Here is a 23,072-nt window from a genome sequence, read left to right as displayed (position 1 = left end):
GATAAAGAAGAAAAGAAGGATAATATCATCTTAGATGCTACTCACCCATCAGTAATACTAATGGTTGAGTTAGGCAGAAGGGAACGTTTTTCTACATGTTCCCTTCATCAATGCTGTCTCACCAGTTCATGCTATAGAAAGAGATTAATACAAACATTACTGAGAATTTATACACAGATAGAGTTCTGGTTGTTAAGGATAGAGCAGTGGAAAAAAACAGATAAAAATCACTGAGCTTACATTTTAGCGATTTCTATTTTCTCTTTAGGAAATCCTAAATATATATATATATATTTCCTATAATCATTTAGTCTTCTAAAAGGGAGACAATGAGATATTTGGCCTTAAAAATTCCTTTATGAGTTCATTCTTGTCCTCAAGCAAGTTTAAGACCAAACAGAAAAAGTGAACGTAGTTAAAAAAAAAAAGTCCATTTAATAATTGTTCTTTTTAATAAAAAACACAAACAATGATATCCACTAATCATGTTGAAGAAATATATTAACGTTAGGCTCCAACTCTGTGCGTATTGATTTATCTCTCTGGTTTCTCTTTTCTTTCCCATTAGTAAAAACTAAACTTTACTCTTGTTTACAATCAAGGTCATTCCAGTGATATATTTATGTGATTGCAAAACACCTTTATTTCTGCTGATTGTATTTAAAACAAAAGGTATTAAGAATAAAAATAATTTTAGATGCTATTAAGTTCAGGGGTTGTGACTGGGTTCCAATATCCATGAAAGCCTTAGTAAATAAACTTTTTTTGTTTCTGTCTTTTTTTAATTTTTAGTGTACTTTAGATGAAGGTTTACAAAACAAATTTCTCATTAAACAGTCAGTACACATATTGTTCTATGACATTGGTTAACAACCCACAACACTAGACAATAAAATTTTTAAATTTTGGCATCAGGATAAATACTCAAAATTAGATTCATTCCTAAAATCATACAACCTTCGAAACTGGAAAACAATGTCTCAGTATATAAGCTATAGACATAATTCATTAACATCGGTGTGGAAATTTATGATTCAAGGATATACTGAAAATATAGAAAATTTGACTCATTATGGAGGTTATATGCACTGTCACTGATTTGGGTTTTAACATAGATCCGTGAACACATTTTCTTTCCAAAGAGGATCTAAGAAAATTTTCCGTTTTAATAAGCATGACAAGATATGGCAAAAAAGCTGAAAGGGGGAAAAAAGGTCCATTGTTTAGTGTCATTGGGGTTATTAATGCTAATATTTAAATCTTTAATATTTGCTCATTCTTTACATTTTGTTTTTTACCGATAGATTTTGCCTAAAGAGGAAAAATACAGCAGTATGAGAAATCACACAATAATTACAGAGTTTGTACTCTTGGGCATATCAGATGATCCAAAGCTTCAGGTTGTGATCTTTATCTTTTTATTTATAGCTTATGTATTAAGTATCACAGGCAACCTGACCATCATCAGCCCCACCTTGACAGACTCTCCTCTAAACACTCCTGTGTACTGCTTCCTCCAGAGCTTCTCCTTAGAAATTACATTCGCCATTGTGTCTATCCCCAGGTTTCTGGGGACAATCATTACTAAAGTCAAGACCATTTCTTACAATGATTGTTTAGCTCAATTATTTTTCTTCACCTTCATGGGTGTGTCTGAATTTTTTCTTCTAACTGCCATGTCTTACGATCATTATGTTGCCATCTGCAAGCCCTTTCATTACACCACCATCATGAACAAGAAAATCTGCGCTCTGCTTGTTCTTTGTTCATGGCTGGGAGGATTCCTGACCATTTTCCCACCACTCATGCTTATCCTCCAGTTAGATTTCTGTTCTTCCAGTGTCATTGACATTGTGACTACTCCCCCATCTTACAACTCTCATGCACAGATACCTGGCTTTTAGAGATGATTGGCTGTTACTTTCCTTTTGTTCCTTTGCTATTCACGTTGGCGTTAGTGATTCTCTCCTACTTGTGCATCGTTATCACCATTCTGAGAACCCCTTCTGCCAGTCAGAGGAAAGAGGCTTTCTCCACTTGTTCTTCTCACATGATCGTCATTTCCATCTCTTATGGCAGCTGTGTATTCATGTACATCAAGCCTTTAGCAAGAGAAAGAGCATCAGTGACCAAAGGAGTAGCTACTCTCAACACTTCGATTGCCCCCATGCTGAACCCCTTCATTTACCCCCTGAGGAACAAGCAAGTAAAACAAGCCTTCAAAGGCTTGATCCATAAAACAGGATTTCCAGAAAATAAATGAAAGTATGTATTGACATGAATGAATGTTATTGTGAAGGTACAATAAAGAATAAATGAAATTCTAGCCTTCTTCTAATCTTCACTGTCCTAGATCCATCTCTCCACTACCCATAATGGTGGATCCAAATGCTTAAACTTTCTTTTTAATATGAAAATGTCTGTGTTGTACCTTCCTTTAAAACTTTCAGTAAGTTCCACATAATCATTGATTTATTATTCTGAATAGAAAACCAGTGACTACAGTACCTAATCCATTTGGATAATTATTCTGAACTGTAAAAATGTTTTACATTGTAATCACTTAAAAGAGCACTTTTAATTAACTAACTCTTAAATTTTCTCTTCTTTGTTAGTAGCATAATAAAATAGTTCCTTCTTAGAAATTACATGAAATACAAAATTAAACACCACATTTTTTACACTATTTGCACTATCTGTACAATTATTTCCACTCATCTGATGGACTTGGGTATTATTTTCCTACTTACAAGTAATTTTAAATTCATAAATACTCTGTTTCCTAGTTATTTTGAAGATACGTTATCTCTGGCTTTATATACTGTCCTTGTTATCTGTATTTGTTTTTGAAAATGTATAACAAAGACAAATATTTAGGCAGCCACAATTACCATTATGTAACCTGGCAGTCTGATTGACATATAGTAAATAATAATAGCTCTTCTATAGAGAATACTTTGGGCATGTCCTCAACTAGGTAAGTTCTGTACTATATTCTATTTACTAGGTATATGGCATACTAGACACGATTATCTTCCTTTTAAAAATGTGTAAATTAATTCTCAATTTGAGTAACTTGCTTGAGGCTACTGAGCTATAGTAGCTAGTGTGGTAGCCTGAGGTAAAAAACAAAATAAACAACAACAGAAAAAAAAAAAAGAAACTTGAGTTCTATTTTTATACATAGTCGAAACTCTGAAATGACCCACAAATTTTGTATGGATTCCTAAGAATCTGAACAATTTTATTTTTTTTATTATTCAAATTATCTAATTGGAGTGTGAGTATATTATTGAAGGTAGGCAGGGAAGATACTAACTCCAATTATTATTTTGGAATATAAATTTTAACATTATTCAATCAAAATAAGATATATTCTTCATTTTGCTATTGCTGGTGTATGAAGTATTAGTAGTATATGGTAGCAAAATTTGTATTAAAACACAGATTAAAAATAATAAGATTAATAAATATATTTATTACAATGTGGTAGATTCTTAGCTTTAAAAAATGGCATGGAGTATTGAGTAGAAATCTGGATTTGGATATTAGATATTTTGTTTCTAGTTTTTATCTGGGTAGGGAGGAGTCAAGGCAAAAAACTTCATACTTAACTGTTGCTGCCATTTGTTAGTTTTTATTCTCTGTCTCACAAGCCCCCTTTCCAAGTTCAGTAGTAATGTGTGTTATGTTTTATACTCCTTAGTGTTTTATATACATTCCTCTTCTGGCAATTTTGATTCCCTTAATTAATCCCCTTGAGCCAGTGGCAGATTAGATAGATAAAACATTAAGTAGCAGTGCAAGTAAAATCTATGTAGAAATCATGCCATAGAGTTTCAAAACACCTTCTGACATTTTTCTTCTTTCCTGTTTTTGCTCCTTTCTCACTCTAGACAATATATATTCCCCAAATGAGACATATCTGTAATAGGACTTTATAAGATACTACGTTCAGTAGGAAAGGGAGGGGATGGTTTCAGGAATGCTGGCTTCCTTGGATTACAACGAAGGCATTTTTACTATCCCAGGCATTCTGAGTGTGTGTGAAACTATATGAATAGCGGAGGGAAGTTGGGCATATAAAAGGTGATGAAAATTTCCCTATTCTTAACATTGATTCATTTTGTATCAACTCAACTTTTAATGAAAATGAATAGGATATATCGTGGTTATAATTTAAAATCAAATATATTAAAAAGTATTTTTAAAAAGATGAGTATTATTTTATTGTATCAATTTATTCATTCCTCATTAATTAAAGGCAGACAACTGCTGTCTCTATGTCTGTGTGTTTCTAATTGTACCTAGGCTATGCAGTGTTGGGTTTAAGGGAACAGAATTTCATTTCAGGTAGTCTGATATTTAACCCTTTGCTAGCTATATGAATTTATTTAAGTTGCATAATTTCTCCCAGTCTTAGTTTTTCATTTAAAAATAAAGATAAAAATTTCAAAATCTTTAGTATTTCACTGAAATAGTGCCTTTGATAATTTGCAAATATGAATATATTTTCCAAAGTTGAGCACTTATTCCAATTAAAATAAAAACAGATTTAATTAAACTATTACTTTTTAAGTACCTATTTAATATGGTACAATTTATGAAGCACTTTTTTCATTTATGTTATTTCAATTAATTCTCAAAAACACCCTTGAAATTTCAACTTCATTTTTAAAAGAAATTCAGTAACTCATTCAAAGGCACAAATCTATGATGTGGCCTGTTTGAATTTTTAATGCATGTTTCTCTCTGCAAAGCCCATATATTTTCTAGGATAATAAATTGACCTTATAATACAAAAAACTGCAAATTAATATTAAGTTTTGATACTATAACTTTATTAATAATTATTTCCTTTTCTTTTTTCCCTGGCAGGGAAGTGGTTAAGAGCTATGGCTGCTAACCAAAAAGTTGGCAGCTCGAATCCACAGCCACTCCTTGGAACCCTATGGGGCAGTTCTACTCTGTCCTGTAAGGCTGGTGTGAGTCGGGATTGACTTGATGGCAATGAGTATCTTGTTTCTGTATTAAATGGTATGTTAAACTATAGATGGCAAATTAATGAACTGAAAGTGTGAGGTTACAAGTTGATATTCTCCTTAAACTCCTACATGTATGAATGTTACTGTTTCTGAAGTTATTATTAAATGTGACTTTGGGATGTCTGTTTCCCTTCGATTTGTTTCTATACACACTGGTATGAAATCTGAGAATTAAATATGCCCATATTTACTGAAATGAAGAAATATAAATTATTCAACTTTTTCCAGGGAAACAATATTCTAAAATTTCTATGAACAATAAAAAAAAAAAAAATTCTGCCAGCAAGTCAATGGCATCTCCTGTGGAGACTTTGTTTCATTCAGGCAGAGGAAAGGTCTCAAATGAACCCTGTGTTATAGTTCAAAGCCAAGAATGATTCAGCAGTGCCAAATGCGTATTTTAGTGTAATTATGAAGCTATGTTGGATGTTGCCCACACCACTGTACTAGACTGTTTTTCTAATGTATTAGCTTAAACACTAAACAAATCTTTAAATTCAATAAAGTAAAAAGAAACAGGGTGACATGTCCAATAAAGTAAATTGCTTTGGAGATTTGCTCTGTCCTTGTTTTTCTAATGGCCTTTAATGAGACTTAACTAAAGAAGAGAGAACTGAGTGAACACGGAGGAAGATGAAAAAAAGTAGGTTTTCCAGGTCATTAAATCACCAACTGGCATTCCTTCCCAGTGTAAGATAAAGCACTAAAAAGAAAAAAAAAAAAGAAAAGAAAGAAACACCAGAAAGGAAGTGGAACCAGTCAAAAGCTCCTCTCAGTGTGTCAAAGGTACATCCTCTGACCTTCAAATCTAACTTGACCTTTAAAATAAAGCTCCTTTCTTATTTTGTGCATCAAAGAAATTGTCATCAGTATTCTAAAGGGAGGTTGTTAGTATTTACTTGATGGTAGGGATTTTGGAAGAGCAAAATAGAGGAGTGTTTTGAGAATGAATGCCCTGAAAATCCTTTCCAGTAATCTTATTTAACCAGTGTTACCCAAAAACCCACTGCCGTTGAGTCGATTCCGACTCATAGCGACCCTATAGGACAGAGTATAACTGCCCGGAAGAGTTTCCAAGGAGCACCTGGTGGATTCGAACTGCCGACCTTTTGGTTAGCAGCCATAGCACTTAACCACTACACCACCAGGGTTTCCAACCAGTGTTACAGATTACTGTTAATTTGTATTTTGAATGATTCACAGAGTCTGTCTCAGGAATCCTTTGAATGTAATTAAGAATCCATTTTGAAGAAATGGGTGGAAAGAAATGTAAAGCTTGGTAACATAAGCCATGTTAAGCCAGGGAAAAATATGGATCTGCACTCAAAAATACAAAGCTGAAAGGTTGAGTTAAATCTTGAAGATGTCCTTCACTACTCTGAGTACACCCTTGGTATGACTTCCCTGTAACCCAGGGTATGACTTAAGACTCTATAAATCATATGACGTTGTGGAACACTGAAGTTTATTTCTCTCTAAGGATTATGAAAGATGAACATTTTTTATCAGCTTATTTGATGTTGGTAAATAAATATAATTCACTGGATTTCCATAAACATTTTTACATAAAAGTTTGATGTACTGCCATTAATCTTATGGTATTGGATCAAGTCCTGCTAGAGTTTCTTCTTGCTAGGTTTTTTATTTTTTTTAATAGTCCTTGCAGACTGGGTATAGAAGTGTTAATTCTTTGTGATGCTTAAGTAAACTATCTCTTCATACATTTCTTCACAGCTGTTTGTACATTTCTTCAGAGCTTTAATCAATTGCTAGAACGAGTAAGTCATGGCACCATTATTCAGAAAAATGCTAAAATTAAGAGGAAAAACAGATACATTTTTAAAAGTTGTATACATTTAAAAATACTGTGCAATGATATGTTACTCACTATATAATAATTATAAATAATAATAATAATAATAATAAAACTGTAGTAATAATAACCCCTGGTCACCAAAGCCAGTAAGCTATTGAAGGAACTTCAATCTTGAGATTGAAATAAAATCTTTCCTATTTGATGAGAATGCCCTTTGAGACTTCGTTAAGAAAAACTAGTGATTTAATGAACAGTGACCTCTGAAAAAGGAAGAATAATGCCACTGAACTAACAGAGTGAATTGAGAGGATGGATTGTAAAGTAATTTAAAGGGAAGTAATTTTTAAAAATGTTTTACGAAGTTTGTTTTTTAAATTTTATATATCAATAACATTTTCTTTCCATTACATATCCTTTGTTTCCAATTTATTCAATACAGAGAGTTTGGGGCAAACATTATTGGTAAAGGAGGAAAATAATTTATCTTGCGAAACATAGACATGAATTTAAGAAATGTCCAAGCTATAATACAGCATAAAACAGAGAACTACACATGATGGCAATGTCTGGTTCAACAAAACACTCCACTTCTGTTTGTTTATTTGACAAGTGTTTATTTTAAACCTACTGTACACTAAGCAGGAAGCCCCGGCAGGGTTGTGGTTAAGAATTGTTACAGCTGCTAACCAAAAGGTCAGTAGTTCGAATCCACTAGGCATTCCTTGGAAACCATACGGCTGCAATTATTCTGATGATTAGACACTGTCCTAACTTTCAAGAATGCACATAGTAGTGGGAAAATTCACAGATTTCAGCACAGCGTGTTAAGAATGGTGGGTTTGGGAAGAACAACTATAAGGTGTTTATGGAGACACAGGCAATGGATATAAAACTTACTGCTGTGTTAGGTAAGTAGGGAGTTGGTTTTGGTTGTCATTGCAATGTGCTACCCACAAAGCTATTTACATCTGCATATGTTATTTCATTCCAGCCTCACAAGCACCCTCAGAAAGATTATTATTACTAAAGAGGAGCAGAGAAACTAAGTAGCCTTTGGTGGCAGTGCTGACATCTTGTAAACACCTAGCATGCTGCAAACTTGGTAATCAAATCCTAGCTAAGATAGGAGCATGGGATGTGTAGGTGACAACGTGGTAGAGAAAAAAGATACCGGGATGAGAGAGATCAGCATCATGTAAACAAGATGGAAGAACAAGGCTAAGATTCACTAGCCCAGAAGGCCAGACACAGTAAAACCCGATTTTTTAAATTATTAGTATTATTCCTATGTGATTTCTCTTGGTACTGAATTTTTCTCAGACATGGTCTTTGGCAAAGGTCATACATCTTAATCCCACAGGATTTCAGCTCACTGGTTAAGGAACATTTTTGCAATAGCTTAAATCCTTATATCATTTTCATTAAATGCTGGACATTTTTCTAAATGCTTCAATAGATTAATTCATTTGTGGTAGTTAGTTGCCATCTAGATGATTCTGACTCATTGCTATCCCATGTGTGCAGAGTAGGCTACTCCATAGGGTTTTCTAGGCTGCGAATTTCAGAAGCAGATTGCCAGGCAAGTCTTTCAAGGAACCTCTGAATGGTTTCAAACTGCCAACCTTTCAGCCAACTTTTTGGCTAGTAGTTGAGTACTTAATGTTTGTACAACCTGGGGACTCCTATTAACTCATTTAATTCACTAGCTCATTTAATTCATTAACTCATTTAATGCTCATAAAAACCCTATGCGGTAGACAGGTATACAGTGAAATTCACTAGCTCATTTAATTCATTAACTCATTTAATGCTCATAAAAACCCTATGCGGTAGACAGGTATACAGTGAAAGAAACAGTATATTTGCAGATGAAGGACTTAAGCATAGAGGAATTAAGTGATTTTCAGATCTAGTAAGTAGTTTGAACTGAAACCCAGAGATTCACACTCTGCCCTAAGAAAACATCTATGGTGATACCTTTGAAATTGTATTTTTAAAAAAAGAAAAATTAAAACACGATATTTTAAAAACACACAGAAATAAAAAATTTTAAAACCAACTTTCTTGGAGTATACCTATGTATCTGTTTGACTGAGGGTAATGGTTATGTAATAATGCTAATAATAGTTATTATTTCACATTGTTGTTGTAGTTAGATGCTGTCAAGTAGATTTTGACTCATAGTGACCCATGTGACAGAGAAGAACTGCCCCATAGAGTTTCCTTGGCTATAATCTCCAAGGAAGCAGATATCCAGGTCTTCCTTTCTCTGAGCTGCTAGGTGGGCTCAAACCAACCTCTTAACTGTTTGTGTCACCAGGGCTCCTTATTATTTTACAAAGAAAGGGAAATGGGTTGTACAGGAATAAAGGTGACAATAAGACATAAATAGACTGAAATGCCATAAAATATTCCAGATTCAGACGCAATAAATCTGTTTTAAGCGCCTCCTGTTTGTCTCACCATTGTCTTCTTTCTCCCCACCACTCCTAACATCTGAGCTTGCTAGTGACAATGGCTTCAGTATCTCTGACTTTCAATAAGGTTGTAGGTGTCGGAAAAGGTTGTAGGTGGTGGAAAAGCAAAAGTGGATAGATGACTAAGGACAAAAGAGTCAGAATTTAAGAAATGTCAAACTACCCTTCCCTTTTCTGAGAAAAGCTAAATCTTTAACTGACTTTTTGTGTTTTGTACTGATTTACTCTCCCAAAATGAGAAAAAAAAATGACTAAAACAGGAAACTTTCATTGGTGTTGAAGCAATGATACAAAGGTGGTTCTGGTTGAGGAAGAACGTTGCGGCATGTCTCTTTTAAAGTTTAGAGGTAGTATTTTGGGTCAGAAAAGTTGGGTTAAAATCCCTGCCCTATCGCTTTAAGCTGTGTGATAATGTAAAGTTTTTTGAGTTTGGTTTTGTAACCTGCTTTCACCCAGGTTTTCACCTGTGAAAGAAAAGAAAAGAAAGCATTGTTGTCATTATGTGGGTGCTTTAAATTTTCCTCGAAGGTGAAATAACATACTCTCTTAGCCAACTTCCAGCTCCAGACTTGGATATTTTGTTAATGTAGTCTTCTTTTCAAGTCTGTCCTTTGTGTTTTCTCCTATAGATCTGGCAGGAAAAAAAGAAAGAAGCAACTGAAGAATGAGAAACCATACAGCAATAACAGAGTTTGTCCTCTTGGGATTGTCAGATCACCCAAAGCTTCAGATTGTGATTTTTGTCTTTCTGTTCATCACCTACATGCTCAGCATCACTGGGAACCTGACCATTATCACCCTCACCCTGCTGGATTCCCATCTCCAGACCCCCATGTATTTCTTCCTCAGGAATTTCTCCTTATTAGAAGTTTCATTCACAACTGTCAGCATCCCCAGATTCCTGGGCACCATTATTACAGGAGATAAAACCATTTCCTTTAATAACTGCATTGCTCAGTTATTTTTTTTAATTCTCTTGGGGGTCACTGAGTTTTACCTTCTGGCTGCCATGTCCTATGACCGCTACGTGGCCATCTGCAAACCCCTGCATTACGTGACTATCATGAATCGCAGAGTCTGCGCACTGCTTGTCTTCTCTTCATGGCTGGCTTCATTCTTACTCGTATTCCCTGTGCTCATGTTGCTGTTAAAGCTTGATTACTGTAGATCTAACATTATTGACCATTTTACCTGTGACTATTTTCCCCTGCTGCAACTTTCTTGTTCAGACACAAAATTCCTAGAGATGATAGGTTTTTCCTGTGCTGTGTTTACTTTAATGTTCACGTTGGCATTAGTAATTCTGTCTTACATATATATCATCAGGACAATTTTGAGAATTCCTGGTACTAGTCAGAGGACAAAGGCCATTTCCACATGTTCTTCCCACATGATTGTCTTATCTATCTCTTATAGTAGCTGTATTTTCGTGTATGTTAAACCTTCAGCAGAAGAGAGGGTGTCTTTGAGCAAAGGCGTAGCTGTACTAAACATCTCAATAGCTCCCATGCTGAACCCTTTTATTTATAGCCTAAGAAATCAACAAGTCAAGCAAGCTTTCATGGACTTGGCAAGGAGGACTGTATTTTTCACAAGCAAATCAAAAGATGTGGTGTCATGAATAGAGGCACACAGAAGGGCACTTTAAAAATAAACATGAATTTTAAGTATCCTGTTCAAATCAAAATGGCCTCCCTTTCATTCATTTTCTTGCATTCTTTTTTTTTATTTTTCTCTAGTAATTCACAGGGATATTTGTTTAATATATTTCTCATCTCCCTAAAATAATTCTTTCATATCTTTCTGACTCCATCTTCTTCTAGACAATTTTATTAACCATAATTTTTTCCACAATAATTATTTTGAAAAGCAAAATTATGTTTTGAGTTGTGGTTAGGAAAACAACAATCCCAGAAATATAGGAGCCACTCTAAAAATATTGATATGATATTTCACTTACTATACACAGAACATAATTTTTTCATTTTTATTTATTTTTGACAAGAATTTGCTCCACCGTCTTACAGTTTCTCTAGGAAATATGGGTGTAGGTGATTCCATATCATTTAAACAAAAATACAAATGCATTTGTTTGGAAAGGCAAAAAGAAAAATTATTCCTCGCTTTAATATGAGCATACAATTTACATATTAATAAAGCAGCGCAGAGCATTATCAATATGTATTTCTTTAGGTAAAAATAGACCTCTTTCAAATCCTATAACCTCTTTCAATAAATAGGTAGGCAGGTACATACATATATACATGCAGGCATGCATATGTACATATATACACAGATGCTGTCAAAAAATACTGAATGGAGAGGTAGAGCCAACATGGAACCCTAGACAGACACATGATACTGTCCTTCTGCAGCAAAGATGTGACAAATTAAAACAGATACAAACATCAATACTGGAACCTTAAGCATTGAATGAAGGGATAAAGAACTAGATCAGACTCTGAATGGAAGAAAAAAATGACCAAAAACAGAATGAGGAGAGATATGGAGTGTAGGTCACCTGCCAACTAACATGGCTTAGCTTTGCCATCTTGGAGCACAGCAAGCAACGACCCTGGGCAGGGAGTAAGAGAAGGCAACTCCACGGAACTCCCAACAGGAGACACAGCACCTGGTAACCAGAGAAACATGCTTTCAACCCCTCATCTTTCTGCCCTGTATGCCACACCAGGCCACTCTGTCTGCTTGGCTGGAGAGCTGCTGGCCTGCCATCACCCCTGGTCTGCCCCATCCCCTCCCACCGGCTCATGTCGTGCCATTTTTTCCCTTTCTTCCTCTTTTTTCTCCCTCTTGCTAAGCTCCATACATCACCTCCACCCCTTCATGACAGGCAAAGCTGCACCTTTTTGGCTAGAGAGCTACTGGGGTCCCCCCTCAACTACCAGCTCTTACCACACCATTTTTCTTTCTTTTTTTTTTTAACCTTCCTTTTCTTTCTTCCACCCACCTAGCCCTATACAGACCTCTACCCCTTCCCACCAGGCCACACCTCACCATCACAGGTAAAGAGTAACCTAAAAATGCAGCAATGGCAACACTAATCTCATATAAAATAGGCTTTAAGATAAAATCAACCAATAAAGATAAGGAAGGACAGTATATAATGATTAGAGGTACAATCCACTAAGAAGACATAGCCTTAATGAATATCTATGTACCCAACAGCAGGGCTGCTGTTATATAAAACAAACTCTGACGGAACTGAAAACATATATAGACAGTTCCACAATAACAGTAGGAGACTTCAACACACGGCTTTTGTTAAAGGACAGGACATCTAGAAAGAAACTCCGCAAAGATACAGAACATCTAAAGGCCACAATCAACCAACTTGACCTCATAGACATATATAGAACACTCCACCCCACAAGAGCAAAGCATACATTCTTTTCCAATGCATATGGGACATTCTCCAGAATAGACCACATTTTAGACCACAAAGCAACCCTCAATAAAATCCCAAACAATGAAATATTACAGAGCAATTTCTCTGATCACAATGCCATAAAAACAGAAATCAATAACAGGAAGACCAAGGAAAAAAATCAAATACAAAAAACTGTACAATATCTTACTTAAAAACAACTGGGTATTAGAAGAAATGAAGGAGGAAATAAAAAATTTCTTAGAATCCAATAAGAATTTAAACACATCATACCAAAATCCTTGGGACATAGCAAAGGCAGTACTCAGAGGTCCATTTATAGCAATAATTGCACACATCAAAAAAGAAGAATGGCCCAAAATCAAAGAGTTGGCCCTACAACTTGAACAAATAGAGAACAAGAAAAGAATTCCACAGACACCAGAAGAAAGGAAATGAGATAGATTAGAGCCAGAATAAATGAGAGAACAGAAAAACAATGATAAGAATCAAGACCAAATATTGGTTCTTTGAAAAGATCCACAAAATAGACAAACCGTTGGCCAAAATGACAAAAGAAAAACAGGAAAGGAAGCAAATAACCCACATAAGATATGAGATGTGGAACATCACAACAGACAGACCTGAAATAAAAAAGGGCCATGACAGAATAGTATGAAAAATTGTACTCCAACAAATTTGAGAACCTGGAGGAATGGAGAAATTCCTAGAAATACACTACTTACCTAAACTAACACAAGCTGAGATAGAAAATCTTAACCACCCCCCCAAAAAAAAGAGTCTTGGCCTGAATGGCTTCACTGGAAAATTCTACCAGACATTCAGAGAAGAGCCCACAGCAGTACTACTCAACCTCTTTCAGAGCATAGCAAAGGATGAAATACTCCTGAATTCATTCCATGAAGCCAGCATAGCCCTGATACTAAAGAAAGAGACACCACAAATTAAGAAAATTACAGACCAAAATCTTTCATAAATACAGATGCAAAAATTCTCAACAAAATTCCAGGCAAAATAATTCAGCATATCAAGAAAATAACACACCATGAACAAGTGAGTTTCATAAGTTATGCAAGTATGGTTCAACATTTGAAAATCAGAGATTAGACCCTTGGGGGATATATCATAGCCAATTTCTCCCCACCCCCAGTCTGTAGGTTCTCTTTTTACTCTTTTGGTGAAGACTTCTGAGGAGCATAAATGTTTAATTTTTAATTATCTAGTTTCTCTTCTGGTATTTGTACATTGTTGGTTATGGTTTTTATCCTAATCATGCCATGTATTAAGGCCCCTAGCACTGTCCCTATTTTTTCTTCCATGATCTTTATCATTTCAGATTTTATATTTGTCCAATTAAAAAATGGGCAGAGAATATGCACCCACAATCCACCAGAGAAGACATTCAGGCAGCTAACAGACACATGAAGAAATATTCTTGATCATTAGACATTAGAAAAATGCAAATTAAAACTACATTGAGATACAATCTCACCCCAACAATACTAGTACTGATCCAAAAAACACAAAATGGCAAATGTTAGAGAAGTTGCAGGGAGATTGGGACTCTTACGCATTGTGGTGGGAATGTAAAATGATATACTTTGGGAAATGATATGGCTCTTCCTTAAAAAGCTAGAAATTGAGATATCATGCAATCCTGTAATCCCATTCCTAGGAATATACCCTAGAGAAATAAGAGCCTCCACACAAATAGACACATGCACACCCATGTTCAGTGCAGCACTATTCACAATAGCAAAAAGATGGAAACAATGTAAAAGCCCACCAAGAGATGAACAGATAAAAAATTATGCTACATACACTAGAGGAAATACCACTCAACGTAAAAAACAGTGATGAATCTGAACAATGTGAGTGAACCTGGAGGACATTATGCTGAGTAAAATAAGTCAGTCACAAAAGGACAAATATTGTATGAGACCACTATTATAAGAACTTAAGAAAAGGTTTACACACAGAAAAAAATAAAAATCTTTCTTTCACACTAAGACGTAAAAGACCTATACAATGAAAACTACAAAACACCATTGCAAGAAACCAAAAGAGACCTACGTAAATGGAAAAACATACTTTCTCATGAGTAGAAAGACTCAACATTGTGAAAACATCAATCTTACACAAAGCAATCTACAGATATAATGCAATCCAGATCCATATGCCAACAGCATTCTTTATCAAGATGGAAAAAGTAATCACCACCTTTCTACGGAAAGGAAAGAGGCCCCAGATAAACAAAATATTACTGAAGAAAAATAACAAAGTAGGAGACTTCACACTACCTGATCTCAGAACCGACAATACCGCCACTAGTCAAAACAACCTGGTACTGACACAATGACACAGACATACACGAATAGAATAGAATCAAGAACCCAGATGTAAATCCGTCCACCTATGGTCAGCTGATCTTTGGCAAAGGATCAAAGTTCATTAAATGGGAACAAGGCAACTTTTTAAACAAATGGTGCTGGCACAACTGGATGTCCATCTCTAAAAAAACAAAACTGAACCCATCTAAAATACACCTATTATCCCTACCAGATTTGGAGCAAAGGAGCATGAAGAAAACCAAACATGCAAGGAAAGTATCAGTACAAAAGAATAATGGACCACATGAACCAGAGCCTCCATCATACTGAGCCCAGAAGAGATAAATAGGTGGTGCCTGGCTATCACCACCTTCCACTCTGACAAGGATCACTATAGAGTGTTTCAGACAGAGCAGGAGAAAACGTAGGATCAAATTCACAAAAAAAGTCCATACTTACTGGTCTGAGAGAGACTGAAGGGACCTTCAGAACTATGGCCCTCAGACACGCTGCTAACTCAGAACTGAAGCCACTCCTGAAGTCCACCTTTAGCCAGTGATTAGGCCTTTAAAAAAACAATAACACATGTGAGGAATGTGCTTCTTAATTCAATCAAATATAGGAGGCCTAATGGGCAATTCCTGACCAAAAGTAAAGACATGAAGGCAAGACTGAACGCAAAACATGGACAAATGGACACACGGAAAACTGGGTGTAAAGAGAAAGAAGAAGAGTGCTGACACATTGCAGGGACTGCAACCAATGACTCAAAACAATTTGTGGAGAAATTTTTGAATGAGAAATTTATTTGCACTGTAAACTTTCACCTCAAACACAGTAAAAATAGGAAAGAAATGCATATTAGATCCCTAAGATAAGTTCATTTACTGTTATTGTGTTGAGGAGCCCTGGTGCCAGAGTAGCTAAGCACTAGTCAGCTAACCAAAAGGTTGGTGGTTTGACTCTATCAGTCGCTGAGCGGGAGAAAAGTTGTGGCAGTCAGCTTCCATAAAGATTTACAGGCTTGGAAACCCTATAGGACAGTTCTACTCTGTGCTATAGGGCTTCTATGAGTACAAGTTAAGTTCTTTCTGAATATTAGTAGCTTTTCTCTAGAAAGTTCTCCGCCTAGTTGGAAAGGGTCTTTCAAAAGCTTCCCTGGAGCAATATGACCTCAGAGGCTGGAGGCTGAGGAGGCCTGATCCTGCCCCACCCTCCCTCTCTTTAGATTCATGGTTGTTGTTGCCCTTAGGCACCGTTGAGTAGATTCCAAATCATTGTGACATTATAAACCACAGAACAAAATACTGCCCAGTTTAGGGCCATCCTCACAATTATCATATTTGAGCAAATTGTTGTAGCCACTGTGTAAATCCATCTCCTTGAGGGCATTCCTCTTTTTCACTTTTCTACTTTACCAAGCATGATGGCCTTCTCCAGGGACTGATCCCTCCTAATAACATGTCCAAAGTATGTGAGACATAGTCTAAGGGCATTCTGCTTGTGCTTCTTCCGAGATAGATTTGTTCACTCTTTTGGCAGTCCGTGGTATATTCAATGTTCTTCACCAACACCACAATTCAAAGGCATCAATTCTCCTTCGCTTTTCCTTATTCAGTGTTCAGCTTTCACATGCACCTGAGGTGATTGAAAACAGAGGCTTGGATCTGGCACACCCTAGTCTTCAAGGTGACATCTTTGTTTTTCAAAACTTTAAAGAGGTCTTTTGCAGCAGATTTGCACAATGCAACCCACCTTTTGATTTCTTGACTGCTGCTTCCATGGGTGTTGATTGTGGATCCAAGTAAAATGAAATCCTTGACAGCTTCGATCTATTCTCCATTTAACATGATGTTGCTTATTGGTCCAGTAGTGAGGATTTTTGTTTTCTTTATGTTGAGGTGGAATCCATACTGAAGGCTGTGATGGTTGATCTTCATCAGCATAGGGTCACTATGAGTCGGAATCGACTTGATAGAAATGGGTTCCTGTTTTTAAACCATGAAATATCCCCTTGTTGTGTTTGAAGGAGTACCTCTTGGTCTATGTACAGGTTTTCCATGAGCACAAAGAAGTTTTCTGGCATTTCCATTCTTCTCAATGTTATCCATAATTTGTTATGATCCACATAGTCAAATCCCTTTGCACGGTTAATAAAACACAGGTAAACATCTTTCTGGTATTTTCTGCTTTCAGCCAAGATCCATCTAACATCAGCACTGATATTTCTCTTTCTATGTCCTGTTCTGAATCCTGTTTGAATTTCTGACAGTTCACTGTTGATGTACCATTGCAACCATTTTTGAATTATCTTCAGCAAAATTTTACTTGCATGTGATATTAATGATATTGTTTGATAATTTCCACATTCTGTTGAATCACCTTTCTTTGAAATGGGAACATATATGGATTTCTTCCAGTCAGTTGGGCAGCCAGCTGTCTTCACAATTAATTGGCATAGGCAAGTGAGCACCTTCAGGGCTACAACTCTTTGTTGAAACATCTCAGTTGGTATTCCTTCAGTTCCTGGAGCCTTGTTTTTCACCAATGCCTTCAGTGCATTTTGGATTTCTTCCTTCAGTACCATCAGTTCTTGATCATATGCTACCTCCTAAAATGAGGAAACCCTGCTTGCTCAGGGGTTAAGAGTTCAGCTGCTAACCAAAAGGTCAGCAGGTCAAATCCATGAGCCACTCCGTGGAAATCCTATGGGGCAGTTCTACTCTATTCTATTGGGTCGCTATGAGTTGGGAGTGACTTGACAGAAACTTTTTTTTTAATGGTTAAATGTCAACCAGTTCTTTTTGGTACAGTGATTGTGTATTCCTTTCATCTTCTTTTGATGTTTCCTGTGTCCTTCAAGATTTTGCCCACAGAATACTTCAATATTGTGACTTGAGGTGTAATTTTTTTCTTAAGCTCTTTCACCCCGAGAAATGAGGAGCTTATTCTTCCCTTTTGGTGTTCTAACTCCAGGTTTTTGCACATTTCATTATAATACTTTACTTTGTCTTCTTGAACTGACCTTTGAAATCTTCTGTTTAGCTCTTTCACTTCATCATTTTTTCCATTTGCTTTACCTACTCTACCTTCAAAAGCAAGTTTGAGAGTCTCTTCTGACATCCATTTCAGTCCTTTCTTTCTTGTATTTTTAATCACCTTTTGCTTTGTTAGTGTATGATGTCCTTGATATCATCCTACAACTCAGCTGGTCTTTGGTCATTAGTGTTCAATTCTTCAAATCTATTCTTGAGATGGTCTCCAAATTCAAGTGGGCTATACCCAAGGTCATATTTTGGCTCTCATTGCTTTGTTGTAATTTTTTTTTCAACTTCAACGTGAACTTACAAATGACCAGTTGATTGTCTGTTCCAGAGTCAGAACCTGGCCTTGTCCTGAATGATGATATTCAGCTTTTCTACCATTTCTTTCCACAGATGTAGTCCATGTGGTGTCTGTGTTTTTCATCCAGTGAGGTCCACATGTATAATCACCACTTATGTTGATGAAAAAAGTATTATTATTGTTGTTTTCTAAATCAATCTGGGATAGTTATGAATATATTCAGAAATAAAAACATTTTTCTAGCCATTTAGGATTTCACAGTTTATTATAGCTGACAAACACATTCATTATTTTCAAATCTACCCAGGAGGTATTTAATAAATATAAAAATAAAATGATTATGATAAATGTTGAAAAAACACATAAACAAAATTCAAAAACAGATGAGGAGGAATTTAATTTTAATTAGGGCTATCTATGGAATCCTGGTAGAGAAGATTGTATGCTTACAAAATATTGAGAAATGTATCTATATAACATAGACTGTTGAGAGAGTCCATACAGTATTGATATTGGTGCATAGTATACTGTTATTGGAAAACAGGCCACATTAGTCCAAGTAGAAATTATAACCATTAAGCAATAATTCCCCATCCTTTCTTCCCTTCAGCTCCTGGAACTCTCTAATCTACTTTCTGTCTCTATGAATTTGCCTATTGTACATACTTCATACAAGTGCAATCGTATTTGTCCATTTGTATCTGGCTTATTTCACTTAACATAATGTTTTCAAGGTTCGACTATGTCATAGCAGGTATTAGAACATCAGTCTTTTTATGGCTAAATAATATTCCACTGTAGGTATATATCACATTTTGTTTATCCATTCATATGATGATGGATACTTGGGTTGTTTGCACGTTTTGGCTATTGTGAATAATGGTGTTATGAATATTTGTGTACAAATATACTTAACGGGTACCTGTTAAGCACATAATTTATACTTAACTTTATAAGTTCATTTGATTACATATTACATACATACATATTGTTATCAGACTTCATATATGTCTACTGTCAAAATATTTGGAAAACATAAAAATAACAATAAATAAAAATGAACAATAACCCCACTAACCACATTTCATGTAAGTAATGGGTAATCCATTGTGATATTCTTCACTAGAATTTAAAAAGTTGATAAATGAATTCAAAGGCCAGGATGAAAAGCATGATGGGCAAAATTGACACTCAAATATTGCCATCCGTAAGGAGAATTCAATAAATTATGTTTAATGTAATAAAATTTTTCTTAAAGATTGTGAGCATGGTGTTTAAAGTATAACTGTTTTTCTCAAAAACTGTGAATGCAGAAGAAGTACAACCAGAATGCTAATTAGAAGCAAGGATGGCAAGACTTCATCTCACATACTTTGGATGTATTATCAGGAGGGGTCAGTCCCTGGAGAAGGACATCAAGGTTGGTAAAGTAGAGGGTTAGTAAAAAAGAGGAAGACCTTCAACAAGATGGATTGACACAGTGGCTACAACAAGCTGCAGCATAACAATGATTGTGAAGTTGGGTAGGACCCGGCAGTGTTTCATTCTGTTGTACATAGGGTCGCTATGAGTCAGAACTGACTCGATGGAACAAAACAACAGCAATTAAGGTTTATGAAATAACCATTTGTCTAGGTTCCAGCATCTAACAAAACATAAGGCTAATAAAACAACAAAAAGGCATACATCCAAAACATGTTTTTAATGAAGATGATGAGTTAGTTACAAATTAGATGAAGACTTCGACTTTTGCAAGAAAGTGCCTTTAATACTTATTTTATTACTCATGAAATATTAAATAATGATAAAATATTAAGTGACTTATTCAAAGAAGGAAATGGTAAGTAGAAGTCTGTGGGATACAACGATGACCATGACTCCTCTCAAAGGAGACCTACTATGGACAGGAGTTAGCATGTTCCTGAGTAACCCGAGGACGCCTTGCAGAATTCCCTCATGGTTCATAATAAAGCAGAGATATGGCCTGGACTTTGCCTGGCTCCCAGGAGATCACTGCACAGTCTTTGCTAAGGTTAAAACAAGCATGAATTAGCAAATTTTAGATGTAAGTAATACTACTGGGAAACTAGATCTGAATTTAAGTACATGCTCATAATACCTAACGTTGTCATATGTCTCTCAGTTCTCTCTTTAAATATTAGCTCCTAGAACTTGTAGATCAACCTTATTAAAGGGGATTGTAACTCTATGTCTTCTGAAAGTTTCTGACATTTCGTTTTTATTTCCTGGAATATTTGTCTGGAGCCATCATAATAGAGGAAGTATAAAATCAAATTTGATTAGTGTGAACTTTGCTAGTTTCTGGCAGGGATGCAAAGATTTGTACATTCTATCTTTCACAGCAGGCATTTGACTATCTAAAATCTGGAGGTAATAGCTGTCAGGATTTTATTAGACAGAATCTATGGAATAGTATATCCAGAGAAATGCTTGAAAAAATAGGAGCTGAGTAGATCAGGACAAATGGAAGAAGTTTTTTCTAAACATTTCTAGAATATCTATATGGATGAGTGCTTTCATAGAAAAGATAACTGTGGGACAGAATTACAAGGGAATAATACATTTTTCCATAAAGCTTAATACCTCAGGAAGATGAGTATTTATGTGGAAAATTCACCGAGCTACAATGCAGTGAGAAGGCTACTAAGATCTGAGGCAAGTAGTCACTTTTCCAATGTGTACTTTAGTGCAAAATGAAAAATAAATGCATTGTGTCTCTTTCATTTCAAAAATAAAAGTATTTATATATAAATACTTAAGTGCACATTTCTAGCAAGCCAAAATGATGTGGAGCATTAAAGATTATGATGGAATAACAAGAGACACCCATAAGTGAGTAATTTAATTTATTTGTTGAGTAAATAGCCTTTTTACTCTGTCCTGTAGGAACTTTATATAGTGTTCTTATATTATCTGGCAATTAGAGCTGTAATTATTAAGGATAAAAAATAAAACATAGTCACTAAGGCAATCATTAACCATTTTCTTATATCCAGAAAAGAGTAATGATTTGTTACTAGCTAAATTTCATTTTTGCTTTTTTGATAAGATCAAGCTCATCCTTTTCTGTTTTTAGGAGATAAAATTGCCAAATAAATACATGTCTGAAGGAAAAGATCCTTGTACTTCCTGTGACTGTTTCAATAAAAATGTAATGATATTTTGCATAAATTGGATACAAAGTGCAAATTACTTATTTTATTCACCATCTCTCAAAGTTGTGGTTTATTGTGTGAAGATTTCCTACTACTGCATTAAAAAAAAAAAACCAATAAATATGCATTAAAAATAATGCCAACTAGATCTTACAAATAAGGAAAAAACTTTCATGGATTATATAGGGTTTTTTAGAACTATATTGATAATGGTGAAGTTGATCATGATGAATTATATTTTTTATGTCTTTCCCTTTATACTTTTTTCACTTATTATGTTTAAGAGAAAAGGAGAGAGAGAGAAATGAACAACCACACAGTGGTCACAGAGTTTGTCCTCCTAGGCCTTTCTGATGACCCTGACCTTCAGATTGTGATCTTCCTCTTTCTATTTATCACATATGTATTAAGCGTCACTGGAAACCTGACTCTCATCACCCTAACCTTCTTGGACTCGCATCTACAGACACCTATGTATTTCTTCCTGAGGAACTTCTCCTTCCTAGAAATCTCCTTTACGACTGTATGTATTCCTAGATTTCTAGGTGCAATTATCACCAGGGATAAGACCATTTCCTGTAACAACTGTGCAGCTCAACTCTTCTTCTTTATTTTCATGGGGGTGACAGAATTTTACATTCTGACGGCCATGTCCTATGACCGCTATGTGGCCATCTGCAAGCCCCTGCATCACACAAGCATCATGAACAGGAAATTCTGCTCCCTGCTTGTGTTATGTGCATGGCTGGGAGGGTTTTTGACCGTTTTCCCACCCCTAATGCTCCTCCTCCAGCTGGATTACTGTGTTTCCAATGTCATTGATCACTTTGCCTGTGACTATTTTCCCCTCTTACAGCTATCTTGCTCAGATACATGGCTCCTAGAAGTAATTGGTTTTTACTTTGCTTTGGTTACTTTGCTATTCGCTTTGGCATTAGTGATTTTGTTCTACATGTACATCGTCAGGACTGTTCTGAGAATCCCGTCTGCCAGTCAGAGAAAGAAAGCTTTCTCTACTTGTTCATCTCACATGACTGTCATTTCCGTCTCTTATGGAAGCTGCGTCTTCATGTATGCCAATCCCTCTGCAAAAGAAAAGGCATCATTGACCAAAGGAGTTGCTATTCTCAACACCTGTGTTGCCCCCATGCCGAACCCCTTCATTTATTCCCTGAGGAACCAGCAAGTAAAACAAGCTTTCAAAGATTTGCTCCAGAAAGTAGTGTTTTCTGCAACTAAAGGAAATTAAGATTTTTTTTTCATTTTTTTCAAAAATACAGACACATGGCTAACATGAGTAGGGATTGACGCCAATGGATTTGTGATTTTTTTTTTTTTTATAAAGAACAATTAAATAAAAACTTGAAATTCCTAAATATTTGTACAGATATGCTTGCTCTTTTAAAGTCTCTTTTCCTATCATATCATCTGATCTGATATTTTCTTCCATTTCCATGCCTGAGTTTCTCCAATGCAA

At 35.6% G+C, this 23,072-nt stretch overlaps 2 protein-coding genes and 1 pseudogene across 2 annotated transcripts; all 3 read left to right on the top strand.

Moving 5' to 3' along the window:
• The first annotated feature begins 1,031 nt into the window (after positions 1–1,031).
• LOC100673924 (olfactory receptor 6C3-like) lies at positions 1,032–2,485 on the top strand (annotated as a pseudogene).
• A 6,938-nt stretch (positions 2,486–9,423) lies between these two features.
• LOC100674207 (olfactory receptor 6C1-like) lies at positions 9,424–11,204 on the top strand. The gene has a single exon (XM_003405501.4). The coding sequence runs from the start codon at positions 10,003–10,005 to the stop codon at positions 10,957–10,959; it is 957 nt and encodes a 318-aa protein (XP_003405549.2). The 5' UTR covers positions 9,424–10,002; the 3' UTR covers positions 10,960–11,204.
• A 10,512-nt stretch (positions 11,205–21,716) lies between these two features.
• LOC100674491 (olfactory receptor 6C3) lies at positions 21,717–22,844 on the top strand. Its single transcript, XM_003405502.3, has one exon. The coding sequence runs from the start codon at positions 21,900–21,902 to the stop codon at positions 22,842–22,844; it is 945 nt and encodes a 314-aa protein (XP_003405550.2). The 5' UTR covers positions 21,717–21,899.
• Positions 22,845–23,072: the final 228 nt, after the last annotated feature.

Source organism: Loxodonta africana, chromosome 4 (genome assembly GCF_030014295.1).
Source record: "Loxodonta africana isolate mLoxAfr1 chromosome 4, mLoxAfr1.hap2, whole genome shotgun sequence".
NCBI classification, from domain to species: domain Eukaryota; kingdom Metazoa; phylum Chordata; class Mammalia; order Proboscidea; family Elephantidae; genus Loxodonta; species Loxodonta africana.
Note: the sequence above shows the minus strand (reverse complement) of the source record. Positions and strands in the feature narration are given on the sequence as shown.